The sequence below is a fragment of the Malaya genurostris genome, chromosome 3 (assembly GCF_030247185.1).
Source record: "Malaya genurostris strain Urasoe2022 chromosome 3, Malgen_1.1, whole genome shotgun sequence".
NCBI lineage: Eukaryota > Metazoa > Arthropoda > Insecta > Diptera > Culicidae > Malaya > Malaya genurostris.
The window spans coordinates 213340870-213365299 of NC_080572.1; the positions used below are offsets into that span (position 1 = coordinate 213340870).

The following is a 24430-nucleotide window of genomic DNA, read 5'->3' on the forward strand; positions in this document are numbered from 1 at the left end:
AAGTGTGGACGCACTTTGATTTCGCTGTCAATAATTCACAAGTGTTAGATATTAAAATTTTATTCGATATACTGATAATATTAGACTACAACAACAGAATATTATTCTCAACATTTGTTACTTAGCCATTGTAGACCAGCTGACGTACCTTCTTGCGAACTTTCCTTATTAAATTCCGTACAGACTTCTTGGCGACAAGTTTTGACACTTTTTTCTAATCCTTTTCGAACTGTTGAATGGTTTCGGCTGCCGAGACATGTTTCCTAAGATGTGCCTTCGGTAATGCCCAAAATTCCTCAATTGGTCGAAGTTGTGGGCAATTTGGCGGATTCATGTCTTTTGGGACGAAAGTGACATTTTTGGTAGTATACCATACTACCGTTGATTTCGAGTAGTGGCAAGAAGCAAGATCTGTCCAGAAGACAACAGGATCCTTGTGGCTTCGAATCATGGGTAGAAGTCGTTTTTGTAAACATTCCTTGATGTATATTTTACTGTTCATTGAAGCAGTGGTGATGAAGGGTTTCGAAATCTTACGGCAGCTACAAATTGCTTGCCAGACCATAGCTGTCTTACCAAATTTTTCGACTTCAATCGATGTCTCGGACTGGTTTGACACTTGCCCTTCTCGCACCGTATAATATTGTGGTCCCGGCAAGGATTTGTAATCGAGTTTCACGTAGGTTTCGTCGTCCATGATTATGCAGTTCAAATTTCCAGCAAGAATCGTATTGTACAGTTTTCGAACCCTCGGCCTGATCGATGCTTCTTGTTTTGGACTACGTTTTGGTTGTTTCTGCTTTTTATAGGTTCGAAAATTCAAACGTTCTTTAGCACGAAGAACATTTGACTTCGAAGTGCCCACTTTTTTGGCCACATCCCAAACTGAAACCTCCTTCTTTTGCTCGAACGCCTTCAGTATACGTTTATCCAACTGAGGGTTAGCAGGACCTTTTTTTGACCCGTTTTCGGTTTATCCTGAAAGGTGTTATCCTCACCGAACTTCCTGATTGCATTTCGCATTTCGGGTTTTTCACTTACTCCTACTATTTTTGCTATCTTTCTCAGTGACAGTCCGCATTCTGTGCACCATTTGTACACAATTTTTCGACGTTGTTCTGCTGAAAGTTCACGCATTTCGAAACAAACTAATGAAAACGAATAAACAACTGCACAAGTGGTTAGAGAAGAGTGTAAACAACAGGACGCAGCCATAAAAATTGACAGATTCAAAACCGTTGCGAAATGGCAGCGGTTTTTGGTTGCGTCCATACTTTCTGGGACAATCTTTAGTAATCAATAACAATAAAGATTGAATAAGGATATATTCAAATTGTGAAATACTCAAAAATCCATTACAAAACAATAAGGGTCTGTTTTACAATTCAATAAAACGCTTGATAAGCCGACTGCGCTCAATTACTGGTTTCTATGTGTCGGCTTTGCCTGCTATGCTTCAACTCAAGCGGTTAAAATTTTGCGCGCATTTTTTGGGACTACATTTCACCTTAACCACAGAGAACAGATATTGTTGGCTCGCATATGAACTGTATGTAAAATTATAAAATGAACAGATTGGCAAACACTTGCAGATGTCGCCACGAACAGCACTATGTTTGTTGCGGCAGTCCAATGACGATAAATGTTTGTTTTAGTGTAGGTTATTAAAGACTGTCCCAGAAAGTATGGACGCAACCAAAAACCGCTGCCATTTCGCAATGGTTCAGAATCTGTCAATTTTTATGGCTGCGTCCTGTTGTTTACACTCTTCTCTAACCACTTGTGCTGTTGTTTATTCGTTTTCATTAGTTCGTTTCGAAATGCGTGGACTTTCAGCAGAACAACGTCGAAAAATTGTGTAAAAATTGTGCACAGAACGCGGACTGCAACTGAGAAAGATAGCAAAAATGGAAGGAGTAAGTGAAAAAGCCGAAATGCGAAATGCAATCAGGAAGTTCGGTGAGGATAACACCTTTCAGGATAAACTGAAAACGGGTCGAAAAAAAGGTCCTGCTAACCCTCAGTTGGATAAACGTATACTGAAGGCGTTCGAGCAAAAGAAGGAGGTTTCAGTTCGGGATGTGGCCAAAAAAAATGGGCACTTCGAAGTCAAATGTTCTTCGTGCTAAAGAACGTTTGAATTTTCGAACCTATAAGAAGCAGAAACAACCAAAACGTAGTCCAAAACAAGAAGCATCGATCAGGCCGAGGGTTCGAAAACTGTACAATACGATTCTTGCTGGAAATTTGAACTGCATAATCATGGACGACGAAACCTACGTGAAACTCGATTACAAATCCTTGCCGGGACCACAATATTATACGGTGCGCGAAGGGCAAGTGTCAAACCAGTCCGAGACATCGATTGAAGTCGCAAAAATTTGGTAAGAAAGCAATTTGTAGCTGCGGTAAGATTTCGAAACCCTTCATCACCACTGCTTCAATGAACAGCAAAATATACATCAAGGAATGTTTACAAAAACGACTTCTACCCATGATTCGAAGCGTGGAAATCGCGTGAGAAGTGATCCAATCCTAGTCGTTGGAAAATTTCTGTAATAGACCAACAAACTGTGTTATCTTTTCAGAAAAAAAAGTAGAACATTTTGTTAGATTAAGCTGAACAGTCGGATGAACTTTTTATTTCCCATGGCAAATTTTCAGATTTTCAGCAAAAATGTGTTTCTGTCTGTATGTAATGCACAGAATACTAACTTTCACTGAGACAAAAGTTAATATAATTTTAATGTGATACACGTAACGATAAAGTATATTATCAGTGGTACACGTAACTGAAAGGAATGATGATTCCAATATTAATTCATTTAGTTTTATTAATATAATTTTAGATGGGATTGGATTGGCCTTTTGATTGAAACTCTACTTTTACAAAATAATGATTACAGGATAAGATATACAACCTTTTTTGATTATCTTGTCATGAAACACAAGTCATATTCAATTCTAATCTTAACACTCAAGTAAAACTGATTACTCAAATATAATTTACCTTTTCTGATCCGGCTTCATTTACTGTCGTGTAAAGCATGTTTTGGATGAATATCCTGTTTACCTGTGCGAAATGCAGTTGATATGAGCTTCTATGAATGTTGCTTGCTTTTATCTTTCCGTATGTTGTACCTATTTTGTGTATGCTTTCTGTCGTTACTAGAGCCATTGAATTGGGGTTAGATATGCGATCATATCTGTATTTAGACTCTAATATATATATATTTGTATTGATATTCTCGAAAACAGAGTGTCGACGACAAGAAGGTTCGCACGGCACCATCCAGTGACGTAAACGGCCACGGTCATGGCGGTGAAACGAAAATCAGTATGCAAGAGGAAACGTACACTTCGTCGCAGGAGGACATCAAAATGCGCACACAGAAAGAATCCATCCTCAAGCGAATTCCGGAAGGAGCGGAAGCGACAACGGTGCTAGTAGGCGCAGTGGAGTTTCTCGAACAACCGACGATTGCTTTCGTCCGATTAGCCGAAGGTATTCCAATGCCAAGCATCACGGAGGTACCGATTCCGGTACGTTTTTTGTTCATTTTACTGGGACCACAGAAAGCGGAATTGGATTACCATGAAGTAGGTCGATCGATTGCCACCCTGATGTCGAACGAGCATTTCCACAGTATTGCCTATAAAGCAGACGATCGGAAAGATTTACTCTCAGCAATCAATGAGTTTCTGGATGACTCGATCGTGTTGCCCCCTGGAAAGTGGGAACGGCAGTCGCTGCTGCCGTTCGATGAGTTGAAGGCAAAAAGTGATATGATCCGTAACAGAAAGAAAAAAGCAATCACCGAGAGGATCAAGAGTCAACAGGTCACACTGACTAGCGAGGAAGAGAAGAAGTTGCTAGCCGCCGCCGATGAAGGTGAGGGCAAGAAACCTACGAAGAACCCGTTGGAGAAAACTAATCGTCCGTGGGGTGGTCTGTTCAATGATCTAAAACGAAGATACCCGATGTACATGAGTGACATTACGGATGGTTTGAACACAGAAACTCTCGCAGCAACTTTGTTCATGTACTTCGCTGCACTTTCCACGGCCATCACGTTCGGTGGTTTATCGTCGGATAAAACCCACAATCTAATCGGTATATCAGAAACATTGGTTTCTGCGTCAATAGTCGGAGTAGTGTTCCACGCGCTGTGTTGTCAACCTTTGGTTATTATTGGAACTACCGGTCCTTTGCTTTTGTTCGATGAGGCCTTGAATCAATTCTGCATTGCTAACAACTACAGTTTCCTAACTGTACGAGTTTATGTAGGAATTTGGTTAGCCATCATTGCACTGCTGGTATCCGCCTTCGAGGGAAGCGTCTATGTACGGCTTTTTACGAGGTTCACCCAAGAAATTTTCTCTGCACTGATCACACTGATCTACCTGGTAGAAACGTTAATGAAACTCATCTACGTATACAGAAGAAATCCACTTTATGCCGAATATCGCTACCAGAATATGACAGTCATCCCACAGCCGTTGCTGGAAACCGAATCGAACTCAACAATCGACCCGTCCGTCAGTATACTAGCAGAAAGTCTAACAGCGATCGTCAACACTACAATGGCAGCAATACCTGAGCTGAAGGATAACTTATTGATCCCATCCGATAGTTTTGGACCGAAAAACCAACCGAACACTGCACTTTTCTGCACAATTCTTACACTGGGAACCTTTTCGTTGGCTTATTATTTACGGCTCTTCAGAAATTCACACTTCTTAGGACGAAACGCTCGGCGTGCTCTTGGTGATTTCGGAGTACCGATCTCGATTGCTCTCTTCGTTCTCGTGGATTTCATGATTCCTCAGGTGTTCACCGAGAAGCTCAGTGTACCGGAAGGGCTTTCGCCAAGTGACGCCACCCGCCGCGGATGGTTGATTCCCCTAGGAGGTGTTCCCGGCTGGATGCCGTTCGCGGCCGGCGTCCCAGCCATGTTGGTGTACATTCTGATATTCATGGAAACACACATCTCCGAACTAATCGTCGATAAACCCGAACGGGGACTGAAAAAAGGATCGGGACTGCACGTGGATATTGTTTTGCTATGTTTCCTGAATACGATGTGCGGATTTTTCGGCATGCCGTGGCACTGTGCAGCAACCGTACGGTCGGTTACGCACGTTTCCGCTGTGACGATCATGTCGAGGTAATTCCGGATTATTGTAAATATACAAAAGTGTCACAAATTAAGTTTCATTTCCAACAGAACTCATGCACCCGGTGAATCTCCACACATCATCGACGTCAAAGAGCAACGTATCTCGGGATTCGTCGTTTCACTGATGGTCGGCTTGTCGGTCACAATGGCGCCAATCCTTCGGCTCATCCCGATGTCTGTACTCTTCGGTGTATTCCTCTACATGGGAATTGCATCGATGAGTGGCGTGCAGTTCTTCGATAGGTACGTTTTTTTTTAAATTGTACTCGACTACCTCGATCATACAAATCCACTATTCGGTTCATAAAACACCACTCTCTAAACGAAAACATTATTTTTCCCAACAGGTTGCGATTGTTCCTTATGCCGGTCAAGCACCACCCGCAGGTGCCGTTCGTTCGACGAGTACCGACCTGGAAGATGCACATATTTACGACGGTTCAGGTTCTTGCCTTGGCTATGCTGTGGGCCGTAAAATCATCGTCCTACTCGTTGGCTTTCCCATTCTTTTTGATTCTGATGGTTCCGATCCGGAAGCAATTGGACAGACTTTACAGCCCGCTGGAGCTACGAGCGGTAAGTTTTTGGGTTAGAAACACTAGGAAAATTTCATCACAATCAACACCAAAATATTAACAAACGATAGTAATGTAAAGGGTATAGCCGGATTAGGAATTTATGTCGTAACTCGATATTGGAAAAGCTCGTATTGAAGGAATTTTCTTCAACTGCCAACTCGGGATTTTTATTTTATTATTTTTATTTTTATTTTGTAGTAATAATAATCACATCACCGATAAAATTGTTGTTTTTTTGCATTGAGGTGAAGCTTTCTAATTGTTTTAACAATTTTTCGGCGACATATTCTTTAAAAAAAATCTCTTTTTAAAACTTTCGAATTTTTCTCCTCCCCGATTTTTTTAATAGTAAATGAGTAATTCATTGGCACATTAAATTGCATAATTTTGATATTTGAAAAATATATGAACTACCACAATATTTTATTACTTTTAAATCTAGTAAACAATAATGATAGTACTCGGAAGGCAAAATATCCATACCTAGGGTATCGCGATACCAAAATTTTGGGTATCGATACCTGTAAGTATCAATTGATACTTGCGCAGCAATCATTTCGATATAGAAGAAAGTTGACAACTGGGGTGTTATTTTATGATGTACACAAACCGAGGGGACGGGTATAGCGCGACGGGTATAGGCGATTCCCAACCCCGCACATAAGCTTATGAAATTTTTCTGGTTAATGTCTGTATAATTAAAACAAAAAAATACGGTCGTAATGAGAATTGATTTTAAAATGTTTCGATATTGTAATTACCAAAAATCCCCGATACTTGAAAGGAAGTATCAATACCTCAAAGTATCGATTCGGTATCGAACATCCCTAGTAAACAACTGTGCGTAAGCGTTATCACGAATGTTATGACGGGTGATGTTTTAGGTGGTATAGGATTTGATTAAAAAACGTGCTTAAATCACCTAGCTGTGAGATGATACCTTTTTTATCAATCCGCATGTGTTTTTTGCATGAATATTCTTCGGCGTTTCAGTTCTCATGACATTATTTTAATGACCGTCGAATTAAGCGGCAATTTGAGATTTTATTCACTCATTACTCTGTAATATCGAAACTGCAAATTGGATCGAATTTGAATCTAAAAGTGTGACAATCTATTTAACATTCCATGATATATCGGAGTAAGTTCCACTTAGGGTTTACGGTAATTTAAGGTGCTTCCAGGGCCGGTATTCAGGAACCAGCATAACCCAAACCGATTCGTATGGGCATATGACGAATAAATTGCAATAGTTTTGAGTCCAACTTTTAAGCTTTTCAGGATTGTCATTTTCTACACCGGTTTAAATTTAAAAAATTCATCATTCTGTAATTCCAGAATCGGAAGTCAGAATTGGATAATATTAAATAATTTTGTCTTCCTAGATCTGCCTTTTTTAGAAAACGATTGAGCTTTAAGAAACGATTCGACACTGGAACCGGAATTCGAAAATCGGTGTAGCCGAAGTCAAATAAATTCACCTGAGTAGCTGTTTAGTTTACATTTGTTTAAAAATGTTTGAAAATCATCTTTGAGAAATCGTAGTGCGAATTAAATCCAAATCGAAAACTGAATACCACTAAAACTGAAATAAGTTTATTTGGTTATCGACTGTCCAAATCTGCAAACCCGATAAACCTGATTAATTAATGTGAAATAGACATTTTTATACTAATCATCCTGTATCCCCTAAACCGGAAGTTGGATCTGACTGAAAAGCAAGATGTTTTACAGGATCTTAAAACCTTTCATTAGAATTTTAGATCGGTTCAGCCATCTACGAGAAAAATGGGTCCACAATTTTAATTTCGTTTCACATATCATCCTGTAGTTCCGGAACCAGAAATCTGATCCAAACATAATTCAGGAACATTGTTTAGGAGCATACGACTTTTCATATGAATCTGAGTTTGTAGAAAACGGTTGAGTCATCTCCGAAAAAAAAATTGAGTGAAATTATTTGTCACACACGCATTTGCCGATCTCGACGAACTGATTCGAATGGTATATGGTTGTTATGTTCTTCCAGCATTTATTGCTGTAAGTAGTTTCAATCAATATAATTATGGAATTGCTTTCAACTGGAAAATGCTGCCATCATTTGGTTTACATATGTCATATTCGAACAATTATGTTGCCAAAAACGAACCGTGCTAAAATCGGTCCGATGCAAAATGTCATGGAAAAAGATACTGTACATAGTCTTTTTGGTACTTAGAAACAATTGTATGTAACAGTATTTAAAAATCGTGTTTTACGTTGTTCCCAAGTATTGCTTTGTCATACAGCGCTCAAAACTCTTACTGCTGGAATAGGTGGAAAAGTCGCTTACACAAAAATATCGATATTTCCGTTAAAAATGGACGGATTTTACCAATCTATGGCTTGTTGGATAGCTATTACCGTGCGGAATCTAAGTCTGGAAACATATTCTGTTTTCAAGGTCAAATGTGACAGATACTGTCAAAAAACTGAAAATTTTGACATAAAACTTCGTATAACTCAAAAAGTAAACATCCGATCTCAAAACCATTCAATAGCGTTCTGGGTGATGGGGAGACCTTTCATTTGCGACTAGTTTGATCAAAATCGGTCCAGCCATCTCTGAGATCTCGACCTCTTAGTTGACAACACACATACAGACACACACACATACACACACACGGACATTTGATCAGTTCGTCGAACTGATTCGATTGGTATATGACACTCGGCCCTCCGGGAAAAATTTTCTAAAGTTTAAGCGAATTCTATACCTCTTATATATATATATATATATATATATATATATATATATATATATATATATATATATATATATATATATATATATATATATATATATATATATATATATATATATATATATATATATATGTATATATATATATATATATATATATATATATATATATATATATATATATATATATATATATATATATATATATATATATATATATATATATATATATATATATATATATATATATATATATATATATATATATATATATATATATATATATATATATATATATATATATATATATATATATATAAAAGGTAAAAACACAAAAACTTTGAGAAAAATGAATTTCTTCAATTTTCATCAAAGTTTTTGTGTTTGTTTGGAATCAATAACACGATCAATATAATTTAATGTTCGATGATGATTTCATGCAAATGTTGGTCGCGGCCCGCTTTAGATGACCCATGCGCAAGATCCAATTTTGGCTGGTATTTCACGAATAATGCCACCGGCCCTTAATTCACAGCAAGCAGTGACTTTTTTGGGAGGCATTGGTAGCTCTGACAATGCTTTTAGTTGGTCTTCACACCAGATGCAACCATTCACAGTTTATAGTCCATTGGACTTTCTTTTCACTGGACTATAAATGAAAATCTCGCCGAGTGCCTTCGTCAAGTCACCAAAGTACGGATAAAAACTCTTTCTTTCTCGCGAAATACTCGAATTTTCACCGCACTAGCATGATTCAACGTTGAGAGATTCACCGGAAGTTTGGATCTCGCTCCAACGCTGGGAAAGACCATTATTGAATTATAGACCAATCAAATCAAGTTTGACAGAGACACAAGACACGATTCATGCGTGATCCGTCAAAAACAGTGTTGCCGAAAATATACCAGCAATAAAATTACCCTTTATAACCAGAAAACGCAAGGTGATTAGTTCTAGTAGTTTATGCAAATGAAGGGGCATGGAGATACGAAAAACGAAAAGAAAAAAGGCTGGTGGGTAATGTCAGAGATATGACTGAATGTCGTGAATACGAATAAAACTGGCACGCTTCCGAATATCAGTTAGTTGATCGATTGTGTGAATTGCACACGCATTCCCCTTCTTCACTAATAGAATTAAAAACAATGTACGTACACTAAAGTACGAATAAGCTACATCAAACAACTGACACACAATTTAATATTACGAAGTAATGCAAACGACCAGTAGCAGGTTAAAGAAATGTCTGTTCTTTGAAGCGAAACTGGCTAAGCGAACGTCTCGCAACTCAACTATTAAAGCTGCCGGTTGATTCCAAACTGAACCAATTTTGGTTGAGAGCTTTCTTTTTACGTGATTTCGTTTGTAGCTTTTTCACAAATTGGAGGTCCCAACGGCCATAAAAAGTGTGGCGCACTTGATTTCTTAACTCTCATAGAAACATTCAATATATTTAAAAAAAAAACAATTTTGAGGGGAGAGTTACCCGTCATAATGTGTTAGTGGCGGTGCCTTCAATTTTGATGAATCTGATGCTTTTGGTAAGAAAAAGAAAAAAATCAATTAATTCTTTTTTTTTCCATAAATACGTTTATTTCTTAAGGCAGTTTACATAAGTTTTTCTTCGCCGTAGCATCACTTTTACATAATATTCTTATCCTAATTTAATTCTAACATAGTCACAACGTTTTGAATTTATTAAAACATATTCTCTTATAGCTTAAATATCATCTTAGGTAACTCGTCAATAATTATGAAATCTACTCGGAAATATTATTTGAACCAAACGATTAACTTCTATAAATTATAAAATAAGCTGTTATTTTCAGACATTTTGTTGATAATTTCATAAACTGTTTCGAGTTTGTTTGTATCATTACATAATTTTTATTCTAATTTAGCTATTGGTTGAACTCATGGACGCAGCTGGGATCAGAACTAAGTCTTAAAAGGGGCCTTTATTAAATTGAAACTCCAATTTTCTTTATGAAATGATAAATAAGTTTCATGTATGAAAGGTCACGACAAGCAAGAATGTCTCGAACTGGGATATTGGATAGTTTACCTTGGGTACGCAAATAATTTATTAGTTGAGATCTGACATCACGATACTCCACGCATGTCCAAACGACATGATCAATATCCCGATAACCTTCTCCGCAAGCACAATGATTAGTCTCGGAGAGCCCAATTCGAAGGAGATGTGCATCTAACGTGTAGTGATTGGACATGAGTCTGGACATCACACGAATGAAATCCCTATTCACATCCAGTCCCCTGAACCATGCCTTTGTCGATATTTTCGGAATAATTGAGTGCATCCACCGACCCAGATCATCTCTATCCCAAGATGCTTGCCAGCTGGCAAGTGTTCTTTGGCGAGACGAACTATAGAATTCGTTGAAAGCAATCGGTCGCTCATAAATTTCACCCTCAATAGCACCACGTTTGGCTAAATTATCGGCTCTTTCATTGCCTGGAATGGAGCAATGAGCCGGGACCCAGACTATAGTGATTAGATAATTATTATTCAATATGTCGTTCAGACACTGTTTTTTTTACCCAAGAAAAACGGTTCATTTTTGCCAGCAGCGATTGAGCGAATGGCTTCAATTGCACTCAGACTATCTGTGAAGAGGAAATAATGGTTTGGAGATAATGTGACGATTACACTCAAACTATAATGAACTGCTGCTAGCTCTGCTATATAAACAGATTTGAGATCGAAGCTCGACTAGTCGTTCGAAATTATTAATTACCATGGGATTCAGCACCTCACATCTTATTAGCAGGCGTGATGAAAGCTCCCAAAATCGATCTTTTAATGGAAGAACTCCCGCGAGAACTTCAAGACTCATTGTATGTGTCGAGTGCATGCAGCCTAAGGCAATTCGCGAACAACGGTACTGAATTCGCTCAAGTTTGATAAAATGAGAGTTTGCAGCGGAACGAAAACAAACGCATCCATATTCCATCACTGAAAGTATCGTTGTTTGATACAATTTTATTAGATCTTGCGGATGAGAACCCCACCAAGATCCTGTTATTGTTCGAAGAAAATTTACTCTTTGTTGGCATTTCGTTATCAGATACCTAATGTGTCCTCCCCACGTGCATTTGGAATCGAACCACACCCCGAGGTATTTAAAAGTTAAAACCTGTTGGATCATTCTTCCCATCATATGGAGCTGAAGCTGCGCGGGATCATGCTTTCTTGAAAAGACGACTAACTCTGTTTTCTCCGCAGAGAATTCGATACCAAGATGAACAGCCCAATCGGACAAGTTATCTAAGGTATCTTGCAATGGTTTATGCAGATCAATAGCTTTGGGCCCAGTAACTGAAACCACGCCATCATCTGCCAATTGCCTTAGTGTGCATGGGGTTACTAGACAGCTGTCAATGTCATTCACGTAAAAATTATAGAGGAGCGGACTGAGGCATGAGCCTTGCGGGAGACCCATGTAGCTAATTCTGAATGTTGCCAAATCGCCATGTGAAAAATACATGCACTTCTCTGACAAAAGGTTGTGCAAATAATTATTTATAACCGCTGGAAGTCCATGTTGGTGGAGCTTGTCTGAAAGAACATCAATGGAAACTGAATCAAATGCTCCTTTAATGTCTAAAAATACAGATGCCATTTGTTGCTTTTGAGCGAAGGCAATTTGGATGTCAGACGAAAGTAATGCAAGGCAATCATTCGTCCCTTTATTTCTACGAAAGCCAAACTGAGTATCTGACAACAAACCGTTCGTCTCGACCCAAGTGTCGAGACGTCGTAGAATAATTTTTTCGAACAATTTTCTGATGCAGGACAACATCGCAATGGGTCTATATGAGTTGTGATTGGAAGCTGGTTTCCCCGGCTTTTGAATGGCGATAATTTTCACTTGTCTCTAGTCAGGCGGAACAATATTTTGCTCAAGAAACTTGTTGAACAATTCCAACAAACGTCTTTTTGCGAGGTCGGGCAGATTCTTCACCAGGTTGAATTTAATTCTGTCCAACCCAGGGGCGTTATTGTTACAAGACAAGAGTGCTATAGAAAATTCCATCATTGAAAATGGGTTATTAATAAAACCATTATTTGGAGGAGATTCCCGTATAATGCTTTGCGTAGGAACAGAATCTGGGCAAACTTTCCTAGCAAAGTCAAATATCCATCGGTTCGAGTATTCATCACTCTCATTGCCCACGTTACGATTCCTCATTCGTCTGGCCGTATTCCAAAGAGTGCTCATTGAGGTTTCTCTTGACAAACCTTCGACAAAATGTCTCCAATAGCTACATTTTTTGGCTCGAAGTATGCTCTTGTACTTGGTTTCTAAAACCATAAGTTTTTCAAAATTCTGAGGAGTTCCTCCTCCCCGTTTTAGAAACGTCTTGCAAGCATTTTGTTTTGCGAGTTTAGCCTCTGAGCACTCTTTGTCCCACCAGGGGTTGGGAGGCCTTCTGTTAGTCGTTGGCCCAGGAAAGCGTTTAGTTTGGGATTGTTCTGCTGCCTCCAGAATCGAACAAATGAGGAAGTCATATTCTTCAAGTGGAGGGAGCTCTTCCATTGAATTCAAAATACTAGAGATTCTACTTTGGTATTTAATCCAGTCGATATTTTTTGTCAAATCATATGGAATACTAGCTGAATTAGCAATACATTTGTTACAGCTAATTGAGATGATGATTGGTAAATGATCGCTACCGTGTAAATCAGGCAATATTTTCCAGGTGCAATCTAGTCGAATTGATGTTGAGCAAAGAGATAGATCTAATGCACTTGGGCGTGCAGGAGGTCTTGGGATCCGTGTCATGCTACCCATATTTAATACCGTCATGCTAAAATTGTCACAAATGTTTTGTATTAAAGATGATCTGCTATCATTGTAAACGGAACCCCACATCATTCCGTGCGAATTTAAATCCCCCAGAATCAATCGTGGAGCAGGAAGGGCTTCCACCATTTCATTAAGCTGTCGCTGTCCAACTTGTGCTTTTGGATGAATATAAACCGAAGCAATGCAAATATACTAGAAGTTGAAGGGATGTTTAATCTATAAAAGGAACAGCATTTCTTAATTCCCAAAAGCACTCCACCATACGGAGAGTCTCTATCGAGACGTATAATGTTAAAATCATTAAAATTTAAAGCTATGTTTGAAGTAAGCCATGTTTCGCATAAAGCAAATACATCACATTTTTGACTATGCAATAAAATTTTAAATGAATCAAGTTTTGGCATGATGCTTCGACAATTCCACTGCAGGACAGTGATTGTATCATTTGCGGCGGGTGATAAATTATCCATCAAAAGATACAAAACCTGAGACAATTGGCCATTGAGCTGATAACTGCTTCAAAAAATTTCTAGCTATTGGAAGGAATGCCATTATGAGGGTCTTTAAGGGTTCAGATATATTGAATGCTGAGAAAATCCATTCAACAATTTCCGAAAACTTCAGTAATCCTGTTGGTGGCTGTGAAATGGAGCCCACAGGATTATTACCTTTTTCTGTGCTAGATCCTGGATTGGTTTGTGAATTTGACAAACCAGGAGGCACAGTCTTTGGTTTTGACTTTTTTTGTTTAACACGGGGATCTTTTTTTGAAGATGAAATTTTAGGTGTCTTTTTTGGTAATTTGGAGGAAGACTTCTTTCTCTTAACTGACCCTTGGGTAGTGATAAACGAATTACCTTCACTATTTTCGTCAGAGTCAGAGTCCTCTGTTTCCTCTAGATTCGAAAACCCGTTTTCGGTTTCCAAAGGGGGGACATCAATGACCGTTTTAAGCATTTCTGCATATGTGCGCTTAGACCGTGCTTTTAAAGAAAGCTTAATTTTGTCTTTGTGCACTTTAAATGCAGTGCATAATGAAATATCCTCATGAGGACTTTCCCCACAATAAATACATTTTTCAATTTCCTTGTTGCAATCATTATCTTTATGAGGTCCTTCACACTTAATACATTTTGGTTTATTGCTACAGTAAGTAGCTGTGTGTCCGAATTTTTTGCAGTTCGTACAATTCATTACATTTGGAACAAAAAGCCGAACAGGGAGGCGAATTTTATCGACATAGACATGGGACGGCAACGCAGATCCGGCAAATGTCACTCGAAACGAGTCTGATGGGCGATAAACTTTCTTTCCCTCTTCATGAACTACTGAGTACAGTTGTTTGCACTCCAGTATTTTCACACCCTCAAGCATAGAGTTCTTGAAACGACCAACACCATGCTTGAGTAAATCATCTACCGAAAGACTCGCTTCGGTAACAACACCGTCAATTTCGACATCTTTGGAGGGTATGTAAACTTTATACTCTTTAATGAAATGTTCCGAAGAGACAATATCATTCGCGTGTTTCAAACTATTTACCACAACACGAATTTTATCGTTATTTACTTTTAATTAATTCTTTGTTTTAGTGTACTATTGAAATATTTCAATGTAGTTGCAATACACGTTCAAGTTGAAAAATTTATATAAAATACTTCCACAGATCACTGAGCTATGAGCTTTCAAAAGACGAGTAAACAAACATGCATTGTGTGTTTTTCTCTTTGATACTCGTTGATACCAAACATTTCAGAAAAGTTTAATTTTGAATCATTTGAGATTATTTCATACCACTGATAATTTTATTTGAAAATTGTGATCATATTTCGGATGACACATAGCAAAAATTATGTTGATTCGTTAGATACAACCAAAAATATTCACGATCAAAAACTTATCACTCTTTCAGAGGGCAAATTTTCACGACAAAAATGAGCGAAAGCGGGCTACAGCGCTTACGTCGCATATCCGACAACATTCTCTAACTCAAAAGTATCAGTTTGATCTTGATCATACGCAAAATCATCTAAAGCCATCTGAGTATACACTGAGACTATGGAAGGCATTTAAAGATATTCCAAGATCCAAGAACTATTTCGAATAATGTCGTTGGGGACTAGACTGTGCCACAGCAAGAACTACATCGGCAATTTGTCTATTTTTTTTGCTGTTCATATTTTTTGTTTGCTGTTCATATTTTTTATAGCTTAACATTGATTACTTGTCTATTTATAGCTATTCCACTACTGAGAACAGTGAAAAACTTCAGTGAAAACAGATCTCAAGTCCTACACGAGCGATCAGCAGCTTAAGCGTAATTGTTCAATGCTACTTATAGTCAGGGAGATACATATTACTTACTTGTCTATTTTGATCTGTTCCAGAACTATTTTCAGTCCTCCAAGGACTTCAGTGAATCACGAGTATGGAGCGTTAAGATTAAGTTGGTTAATGCTCTTTGTTTTGCTGGTAGATCTTATGGCCGGAACTCCAAACAGATTTTGGAGTTCTTGCTAGTTCACTTGGTTTTGCTGGTAAATATAAAGGCTTATACTTTAGGTAGTTTTTGGATGAACATACACTTCCTCACATTTCATCGTAATTATCCAATTAATTTAATGGGATGCCACGAGTACGGGTTACAAAAAAAACTTACTAATGTCATCAGTAGCGTTGATAGACATTAAGGCCTATATTCAAAAGAGATTTTGGATGGACAAGAACATTCACATACATAATTACAGTATGTCACCACGCGCTTTTCTACTGATTTCTTTTTTCCAGAGAATTCTTTGATACCCACGATCATAACTTGATTGAAATTTCTTTCATAATTAAATTAGATTAAATTGAATCGCAAATCGCGTTATTTCGAATAAAACGTGTAAAAATGCATCTAGAATCAATCATCTCTGAGAAAAATGAGCGCAGGGAAAATTAGTGCTTCACTTATACCATTATATCTTCGAAACCAGCCTACCTGATCATTGAACTTGGTTCACAACCCAATCGAGCCCTAGTTTGTTAAAATCGGTTCAACCATCTCCGAGAAATTTGAGCGTAGAGAAAAATGCCTAGTTGTCGATTACGTCACTTATACCATAATATCTGTGGGCTTGCAAGTACCTATTGTATCGAAGACGGACTGACTAACGAATTCTTACTCGACTGCTCGTTTCTGGGAACTTGATCAACTTGATGAACAGTGACATTATAAATGTCATTGAATTTTCGATCACTTTATGAATGTGTTAGTGTAAAAGTCAGGCGACTTACGCCATTTTGTTACACCACAGATAGCAGATATACAGGCTCGAACAAAGTTTTTCAAAATCCTGTGTAAATTTCAAATTTGCTATACGTTGGAAACACTACTGCCACCTACCCGACTATTCGCCGCGATCTTTCAAAACGTTCCGCTACGTTCCGGAACGATAACAAAATCCTCCTGCCTATTATATAAATATTCCAACTACAACAATTTTAACACATATTACACGATTTCCCTAAGTGTTAAAGACAGCTAAATTTCCATGTCGCAAAAATCATATGAGAATTCGATCGGAATAAAACAATAATAAATTTGCCATTTTAACCAACAGCAAAACAAAAATCTAGCATTAAGTGAATGTTGCGCCCAAAACTGTGGCTCTTGTGAAAGCGGCACCCAAATCGTTGTGGCACCTCGTGTCGATCGTGGAGACATCTGCAAGTGTTTGTCACGCTGATTGAGCAAATTTTACACACAGTTCATATGTGAGCCTGTATATCTGTTATCTGTCGGTTACTCAGCTCGGTTACACTTCAGCTAGAGAATGGACTATGCTGACTAAGGCAGGCCGTTTTTGTTGGTTTACAGCCAACTTCAATAGTGTATAATGAATTCTAGGAAGAGGCATGAAAATGTGCAACATCAGAAAAGAAAAGAAAAACGAAGTGAAAATTCAGTTCGCTTTTTCTAATTCAATTCTGACAGATTTCCGAACAAATCGGTTGGCGGCGCAATTCAGTCGAAGTCGGTAGTTGCATTGATTCGGATTTAATACTCAATTCTAATGTGAAAGTTTTGCGTAAATTTTCTCTTTACTTCAAAAGTACAGATGGAACAAAAAGCACATCATATTGAATTTCCATGCTGTCTCCAACAACTCTCCACAAGTCTGTTCATGTCACTGGATATGGAGATTTTCCATTACCTTGATGCAATACATTTGTTCCACCATTCGTTATCTTCCAGCTGATTTGCTTTAACATTCATTGAAGAAAGCAAAGTGTACAAAATGATATGACATATTCATTCATCATCTGACTGAGAAACGATGTTATGTTAAGAAATCCGAAATTCATTGATCTAGCAATCAATTTTCCATATCAGTAACTTCATACATACATGGTTCAGGGTAAGTGGAAAATGTCTAAACCTGCATTGATCACGTGTTTTCATTCTCTGCAGGAGGCACTCCGTACGGTGTTTTAGAGTGATATCCACCTCCTTGTTTTGGTAAAGGACGAACGAATTTTACACAAACAAGAAAGCCATATTATTGATTTTTAAATCAAATTTCGACCCCATAAAAATTGGGCTATTGATTCGATTGAAAGATTATTTTCAAGGTAGTGTTTTAAAAATTTACTCAGGACTCATACTGTAAATATGTAGGAAATATAAATACAATTAATACAACCAATTCTGAGTAACTGCGAAACAATTCTAGTAAGATGATTCCATAATGAATATTTCGTATTTTTCAGCTCGATGGAAGTCAACCCAACGAAGGAGCAGAAGACGAACCGGATTTTTACGAACAAGCACCAATCCCAGCCTAAACCCACGGCTGCAACTACTGAACCCGATGGAAAAATTCGATTTCAAATCAACTTTTGTTATACTAGCTTGTTTGAACTGGCAGTTGGTTACGCTAGGAAAAAAGTCTAACAGGAAAGAAAAAATAGTACATGATTTCACTTATTTACATCCTGCCACGGTAGGTTTAATGAAAAAGTACTATTCGTCGATGCATTATTATATTGTTAACACAGCAACTCGATGGGACGAAACTTCTATGAAGTGCATTAATGTTTTTTTGTTAACTGTTTGATAGGTACACACAAACAAAAATGAATTGATAACCCTTAAGAGTCTATATATTTTTCTAAGTATAAATTTTAATTCATATAACAAACTTGTGTGTAGCACATTAAAAGTTTGTATAAATCGGTAGAATATCTTTAGTGAAAATTATATTCGTATTAAACAATTCTTTAGGTAAAATTCGAAACATTCGTCAAAATCAAATCAAATTAGGGCACATATACTATCCTATTGAACCTTTTACCTTTTCAAACGAATTAGAGCTTTCCTTTTTATGAAGTTGTAAGATTATCGCGCAATATAAGCATTACAAACTACAATAAATGCAAACTGAATGGAAGAATATCTGAAGGAGTGTGCAACTATCTGTGATCAGTATTACTTACAAGTTTAAAGAGTGACATACCTAATGCCAACACCCTTAGTACCCAGATCAACCCACTTCGAGCGGAACAATATGAACAGGAATGCAAATTTGTTTCTACACGATGTACTGACAGTAAAAATCAGGAAATGCTTCAAACAGAACTTAACCATCGGCAAGGAAACCAGAGAGAATATATTTTATGATGTTTATGGTAGTGCAATTAGCTGAAGTGGATAGTTACAGAAAATGACACACTGAACGAAAGTTATTGTAAAGTTGTGGATGCCATAAATGAAATCATTCGATGGAATGTTACAAATGATTGTCAGATGAAAATATATTTTTTTTTATGAAAGTACAAGTAAAAATCAAAAAATGGTTAATATTTTGCGTAGCACACACCGAAAGAAAGGAAGAATTAACGTATATTCCAGAAACTTATAGATTTTCACTTACACATATGAATAGTAGATAGTACTTCATAGCTCCTTCAAACCGAAAACACAAATTTAATAGAAATCATACTACTTACAATAGTGATAGTAAGACTTGGTCGAGCAGAAAACTCTTCCAATTAAAAAAAAACAAAAACAATACTTAACAATTGATGATACTTAAGAACGCTTAACTACTTAGAGATTATAGACAACTATAAAAGAAAAGAAACACAAAATATAATCTTCTATTAGGACGAATCGATGTTTTATTTTCTTGTCACTAGCCCAAAGGTGTCAGTCAGTGAGTGAATGTACGTTCGATGAAAACAACTTTCTATACCCAATTCCGTTAGAATACTGTGATTGTCATTACAATCATGTTCGTTTTGTTTTATCCCGACTTTAAACTTGTGATCGTTCGCGGTTCGACTGTTCCTAAATTCCTGAATAAAAACAAAAAACTTATAAAAACATCAACATCAAATTTTTTTCAAGATTTCGTACGATTTTTTTTTGTCATGTCTTCGAATAACGATTCGAAATTTTAATGTTGAGTAATAATTTCGGTAATTTCGGAAACGCAAGTCGAGTTCGGCTAAAATTCAACTGGAGCCTATGAGACATTAAGGCATTTTATTAGGATCTTAGTTTATCGGTTCAGCCATCGCAGAGAAAACGTTCCATTTATGAGTTTTTGCCCCTTATTACGGGTATCACTACACGGTGAAAACCAAGTGAAGTGATTGTGACCTTATTATAGGTATCACTTCACGGTGAAAATCAAGTGAGGTGAAAGTAGGTTTTTATCACGAAAGTTGCTTCAGAGAAAAAAGTAATTATTTAGATGAGCTTGTTGTTATTATGAATATCAAATTAACAAAATTTTGTTGGAAAAAATGATTTTTTTTAAATACAGTGATTACTTTATTGAGCGTGATACTGGTAATAGGTAAAATCAAGTTAAGTGACATGTGAGTGAAGTGAACGTGGAAGTGGAAGTGAAAACGATAATAAGGGCCTTCGACTATAACCAGTCGGTTCATCTACAGTTTAGGAATTTGCCATGAGGTTATAACATTTCATTTGAATCCAAGTTTATCAAATCGTTTGAAACATCTCTGAAAAAATGGAGTGAGTCTCGTTTTGGAGTTTCTGACCACTGTAGAGGAAGAGGAATTTTCTAACCATTTTTAAGAAACAGCTCATCTATTCCTGTTTTATAGTTGCAATCACTTGAATTTGCAGTTCTTTTACGCATCACTAGTGATGGGGGAGCGCTCACGAGCCGTTCATTTGAACCGACTCGTAGCAATGAGCGAACGAACCACAGCTCTTCACAATTGAACCGCGGCTCTCAAGCAAAGTTGCCATTTTTAAATTTGCGTTTCAACTTGGAAAATCTGTGTGCCTGTGTACGCCCAAATTTGATTGCGTTGTTGGTTGAACGATGATGTTTTTTAAAAAGAAGCTGTCAAATATACACAGGAACATTTATTCAGCAGTGAATTTTCAAAGAATTCTGTCGTAATAGGAGAAGAAAAATAGATTTTTTTCCAAATGGAATTTCAACTAATTTATTTCAATATCCCGCTTCCTCGCACACGGACACCTCTAGTTGTGAAACACAATTTTAGATCGCCCATACCGATCCTGCATTTCCGTGGCTCTCACACTCACTCTCTCGATTGCCCATCACTACGCATCACCCTGTACCGGAATCCAGAAGTCATATTCAGGTGAAATTCAAAACTGATTCGAATGGTATAGAACTAATATAACCACCTCCCTGCTATGGAAGCTGGTTCCTGAAACCGACGCATTTTGTTTTGGTGGCGTTGTTGTCAACAATATTTTAAACTACGTTCATACCATACAATCAAACACTGGTGTCAAAAGTTAATTTCTTCAAAACCAATATAAATATAACTCTAGTCTAGTATTCTCTAAAAAAAAACAAGTAATTTGACCTCTTTTTGAATAAGAGAAAAAAATTGTGGTTTATTATAGTTTGAATATATTCCATCGAAATCGTTTCCTTATGTTGGTGCCACCGCATGAAGAAAAATGTGAACGTGTGAACACTGCTTAAACACAGCATTTGACAGTGAACTAGAACCAAAATACCAAAATTTTCGACTTCAAGCCAATTGTATGCAGATGACAATCGTGCCACTCGAATCTAAAAACAGTTTTCACAGTGATTGCATAGCTTTTCTAAATAAAAAAAGTATGGGTGTGTAATGTCAGAGACATAACTGGATGTCGTGAATACGAAGGAAACCGACACGATTTCTTTATACTTTCGAATCCGAATTGATAGTCGATCTATTGTGTGCGAATTGTGAAACTTTCCTACTTTTCACTACTAGAATTTTAAACGATTTTTAACGTCGATTATCTCATTTCGGATTTGCATATCTCATTGAAAGAAACTATCAAGATGCTGTACAGGATTCATTTCGGCCTTTTAGAAGGACCAGATTGTGGAATTCTCTACGATATTTAGCACAGTTCGAAACATTTTTCTCGGACGGTTTTCGCACAGCGAATAGTGCACGAAGCAAATCAAATTATTTTGGATTTTCACTAAATGGATGATTTTTACCTTCGACTTGCAAAGAAGTAATCTTAATAGTTCTTTAGATAACATTTAGAGCCATTAGAACGGCTGATTTTATATAATGTTGTCCACTTTTCGTTTTCTTTCTCTCCAATGCAAACGACCAGAAACTCTGATGTCTGACGCAATCGCTCTTGTTTGAATTGAAACTAGCTTTGCGAACAAACCGCAACACATCGGCTCGCAGTGCCAAATGATGCCAAACTGGTTTAATGCGTCTTCTTGCTTTGACGACCGGAAGGCAAATGAGAACTACGACCTGTGCGTTTCTTTCTTCAACCACGCAGAAGGTGCGCTCCCCGATGCCGCTGTTTGAATGCGTCTTTTCGCCCTGTCGCCTGCTTCCATCCAACGCACAAGAAGAAATGATCGATTTTCGACCACGGTTCCCCTTTTGTAACGTTCAGTTGAAGATATGTACCTGACTACCTCAAAATCGTCGTCCTTGCGCGAAAAAGCCAAGCAAAAGTAAAGAGTTTTCCGCGTTGTTTTCAAAGTTTTAGAAAACTTAATTTTTGAGTTATTTGTGGTTATCTTACATCTTGGTAAAAGAATTATGTCGTTGCCGTTAATACAAGTCGAGATATTCAAGATTAAGTTCTGTACATTCTTTCGTATGGCTAATTTTGAAAAGGTGCCCCATAGTAAAGTAAGTCGTATTCACGACAAAAAATGTAAAACGAGAAGTGCTAAATATTTCGTGTTGAAAAAAAATGTTTAGCTTTAAAACCTCTCCAAGGTAACAAAAAACGGAAAGGAAAACTTTGGAGTCTGGTATTTTACATGTAGAAAGTGTGTGCAAAATTTAAAAAAAAATGGTAAAGTACTTTGCGAATGACGATGGACACGGACTTTCAAAACCTGCTTTATTTTATAGCTGAGCTGAAGTTTATTTTATAGCTGAGCTGAAGTAGATCGCCCGTAGTTGCACTTCGTGATTGACCGAATGAGTGGAAATGTACAATGAACCAAGAATGAAGATGGGGAGAAGCAAATCATTTTCAATGTACATACTCACTCACTCCTAAATTTTTATTAAATGATCAATAACGACGCTGGCTACGACCAAAGGCTGTGCTACTGAGAGAAAGGATGGAATGTTAGTCCGATACTCGTTGTTTCTAGAGACCGCGGGTACCACTGTATCTCCACGAGCATCACGGGATTGTTAGTAGGGAGGGAAAGAGATCCGGATGTGTTTTGGTGAACAATATGATCTCAACAAAAGCTGATTTGCGATACTCAGGAGAAAAATAATGAGTAAGAAAAATATAAAATATCTCCAAGGAACGATCTCACTCCTTATTTTTCGCTGTCAGCAACGCGAGATGAAACACGACCACTAAAAGAATAAAATAAAAACACTTGCGAATGGGTTCGCTACAAACCAACTCTAGACCATCAGTCTGAATGACACGATCGACTTGTAAACTTTCACACATTCTATAGAAATCCGTCAAAACCGACAATGACATGCAGACGGCGCTTCTATCAGTTTAACATCGTTGAATTTTGGGGCGGTAAATTCACAGTATCCGCCGCTTGAGCATCTTTAGTTTCGCGGATCAATATTATTCAATAAAAAGCACTCTCACTACTAAACACACACTTGTCACGCCTGCACTATCACTCAATATTACAATTTCAACCAAATTTTTAACTATATGTATCAAAAAATACATTGAAACTATACTTTTTTGAGAACAGCACCAGAACACCGCATCGCACTCCCAGTTATGCCAACTCTCCATCCCCTGCTTTCGAGAGTTTATTTTATAGACTATAAACTTCGAAGGAAACAATTTGTTTTTCTTGGGAGCGCGTAGGGTCAACAAATTTCATAAAATCATTTTTTTTGTATTTTGTCATAATAAAACATTTCAAGAATGTTTGGTAATTTTTTTAAATCAATTGAAGCAGAACTCTTGGACCGGTGCCCCGACCTCTTGAAGTGTTTTACTATAAAAAAACACAAAGAAAAAAATAAATGATTGTTCATAAGACTCTATCCTCCCCTTAAAGAATAACCTCAATATAGCCGGAATTCGCTACTTGAAGAGTGACAAACCAATATTAAGGTTTCTATGCCCGGTGCAAACTGAAGGGCAACCCTAGTGAAAAATGGACAGCCAATTTATTTATTTTGAACTAAAAATTCTCATGCGCGTCTTTGTAGACAAGTTTGAAGCAATGCGCGCGTGTTGAATGAAATGAAATTGCGTGTATTAACTATAACGATCACGGTCGTTACACTTCTACTGTTTACGTTTTCTGAACCGATAGAAGATAATGCTGACAATTATTTGCTTCCGATTATCTTTCAATTTATTATGAGCAAATGTTCAAAAATTCATAAACAATTTTGTTAAAAATTCAAATGAAAATAAATAAAGTTTGAATAAAAAACTAATTTTTTTTCATAAAGCTGTTAGATTAAAAATTATAAGTTACATCATAACATTTCATAATGTTATCTAATGAAAAAGATATGGTGCTCGTAAAACAGAATTCTGGTGAATTCTTAAGGCAAATCAATGAAAAGTTTACCAGTTCCTTGTGGCTAAAACTTATTGCAAAA

General features: G+C 37.3%; 1 protein-coding gene across 8 annotated transcripts in view; it reads left to right on the forward strand.

Annotated features, from left to right (window-relative positions):
* The window catches only part of LOC131437834 (anion exchange protein 3), a 198884-nt gene extending 179394 nt beyond the window's left edge, over positions 1-19490 (forward strand). For 7 of the 8 annotated variants that reach the window (XM_058607451.1, XM_058607446.1, XM_058607447.1 and 4 more), the window contains 4 exons: positions 3259-5168; positions 5229-5423; positions 5528-5756; positions 18089-19490. In XM_058607451.1, coding sequence (XP_058463434.1) covers positions 3259-5168; positions 5229-5423; positions 5528-5756; positions 18089-18163 — 2409 coding nt within the window. In that variant the 3' untranslated portion in view covers positions 18164-19490. Of the gene's footprint in view, positions 1-3258; positions 5169-5228; positions 5424-5527; positions 5757-15571; positions 15651-15720; positions 15871-18088 lie in introns of all 8 variants that reach the window. The other variant, XR_009230835.1, reaches the window with a different exon arrangement.
* Positions 19491-24430: the final 4940 nt, after the last annotated feature.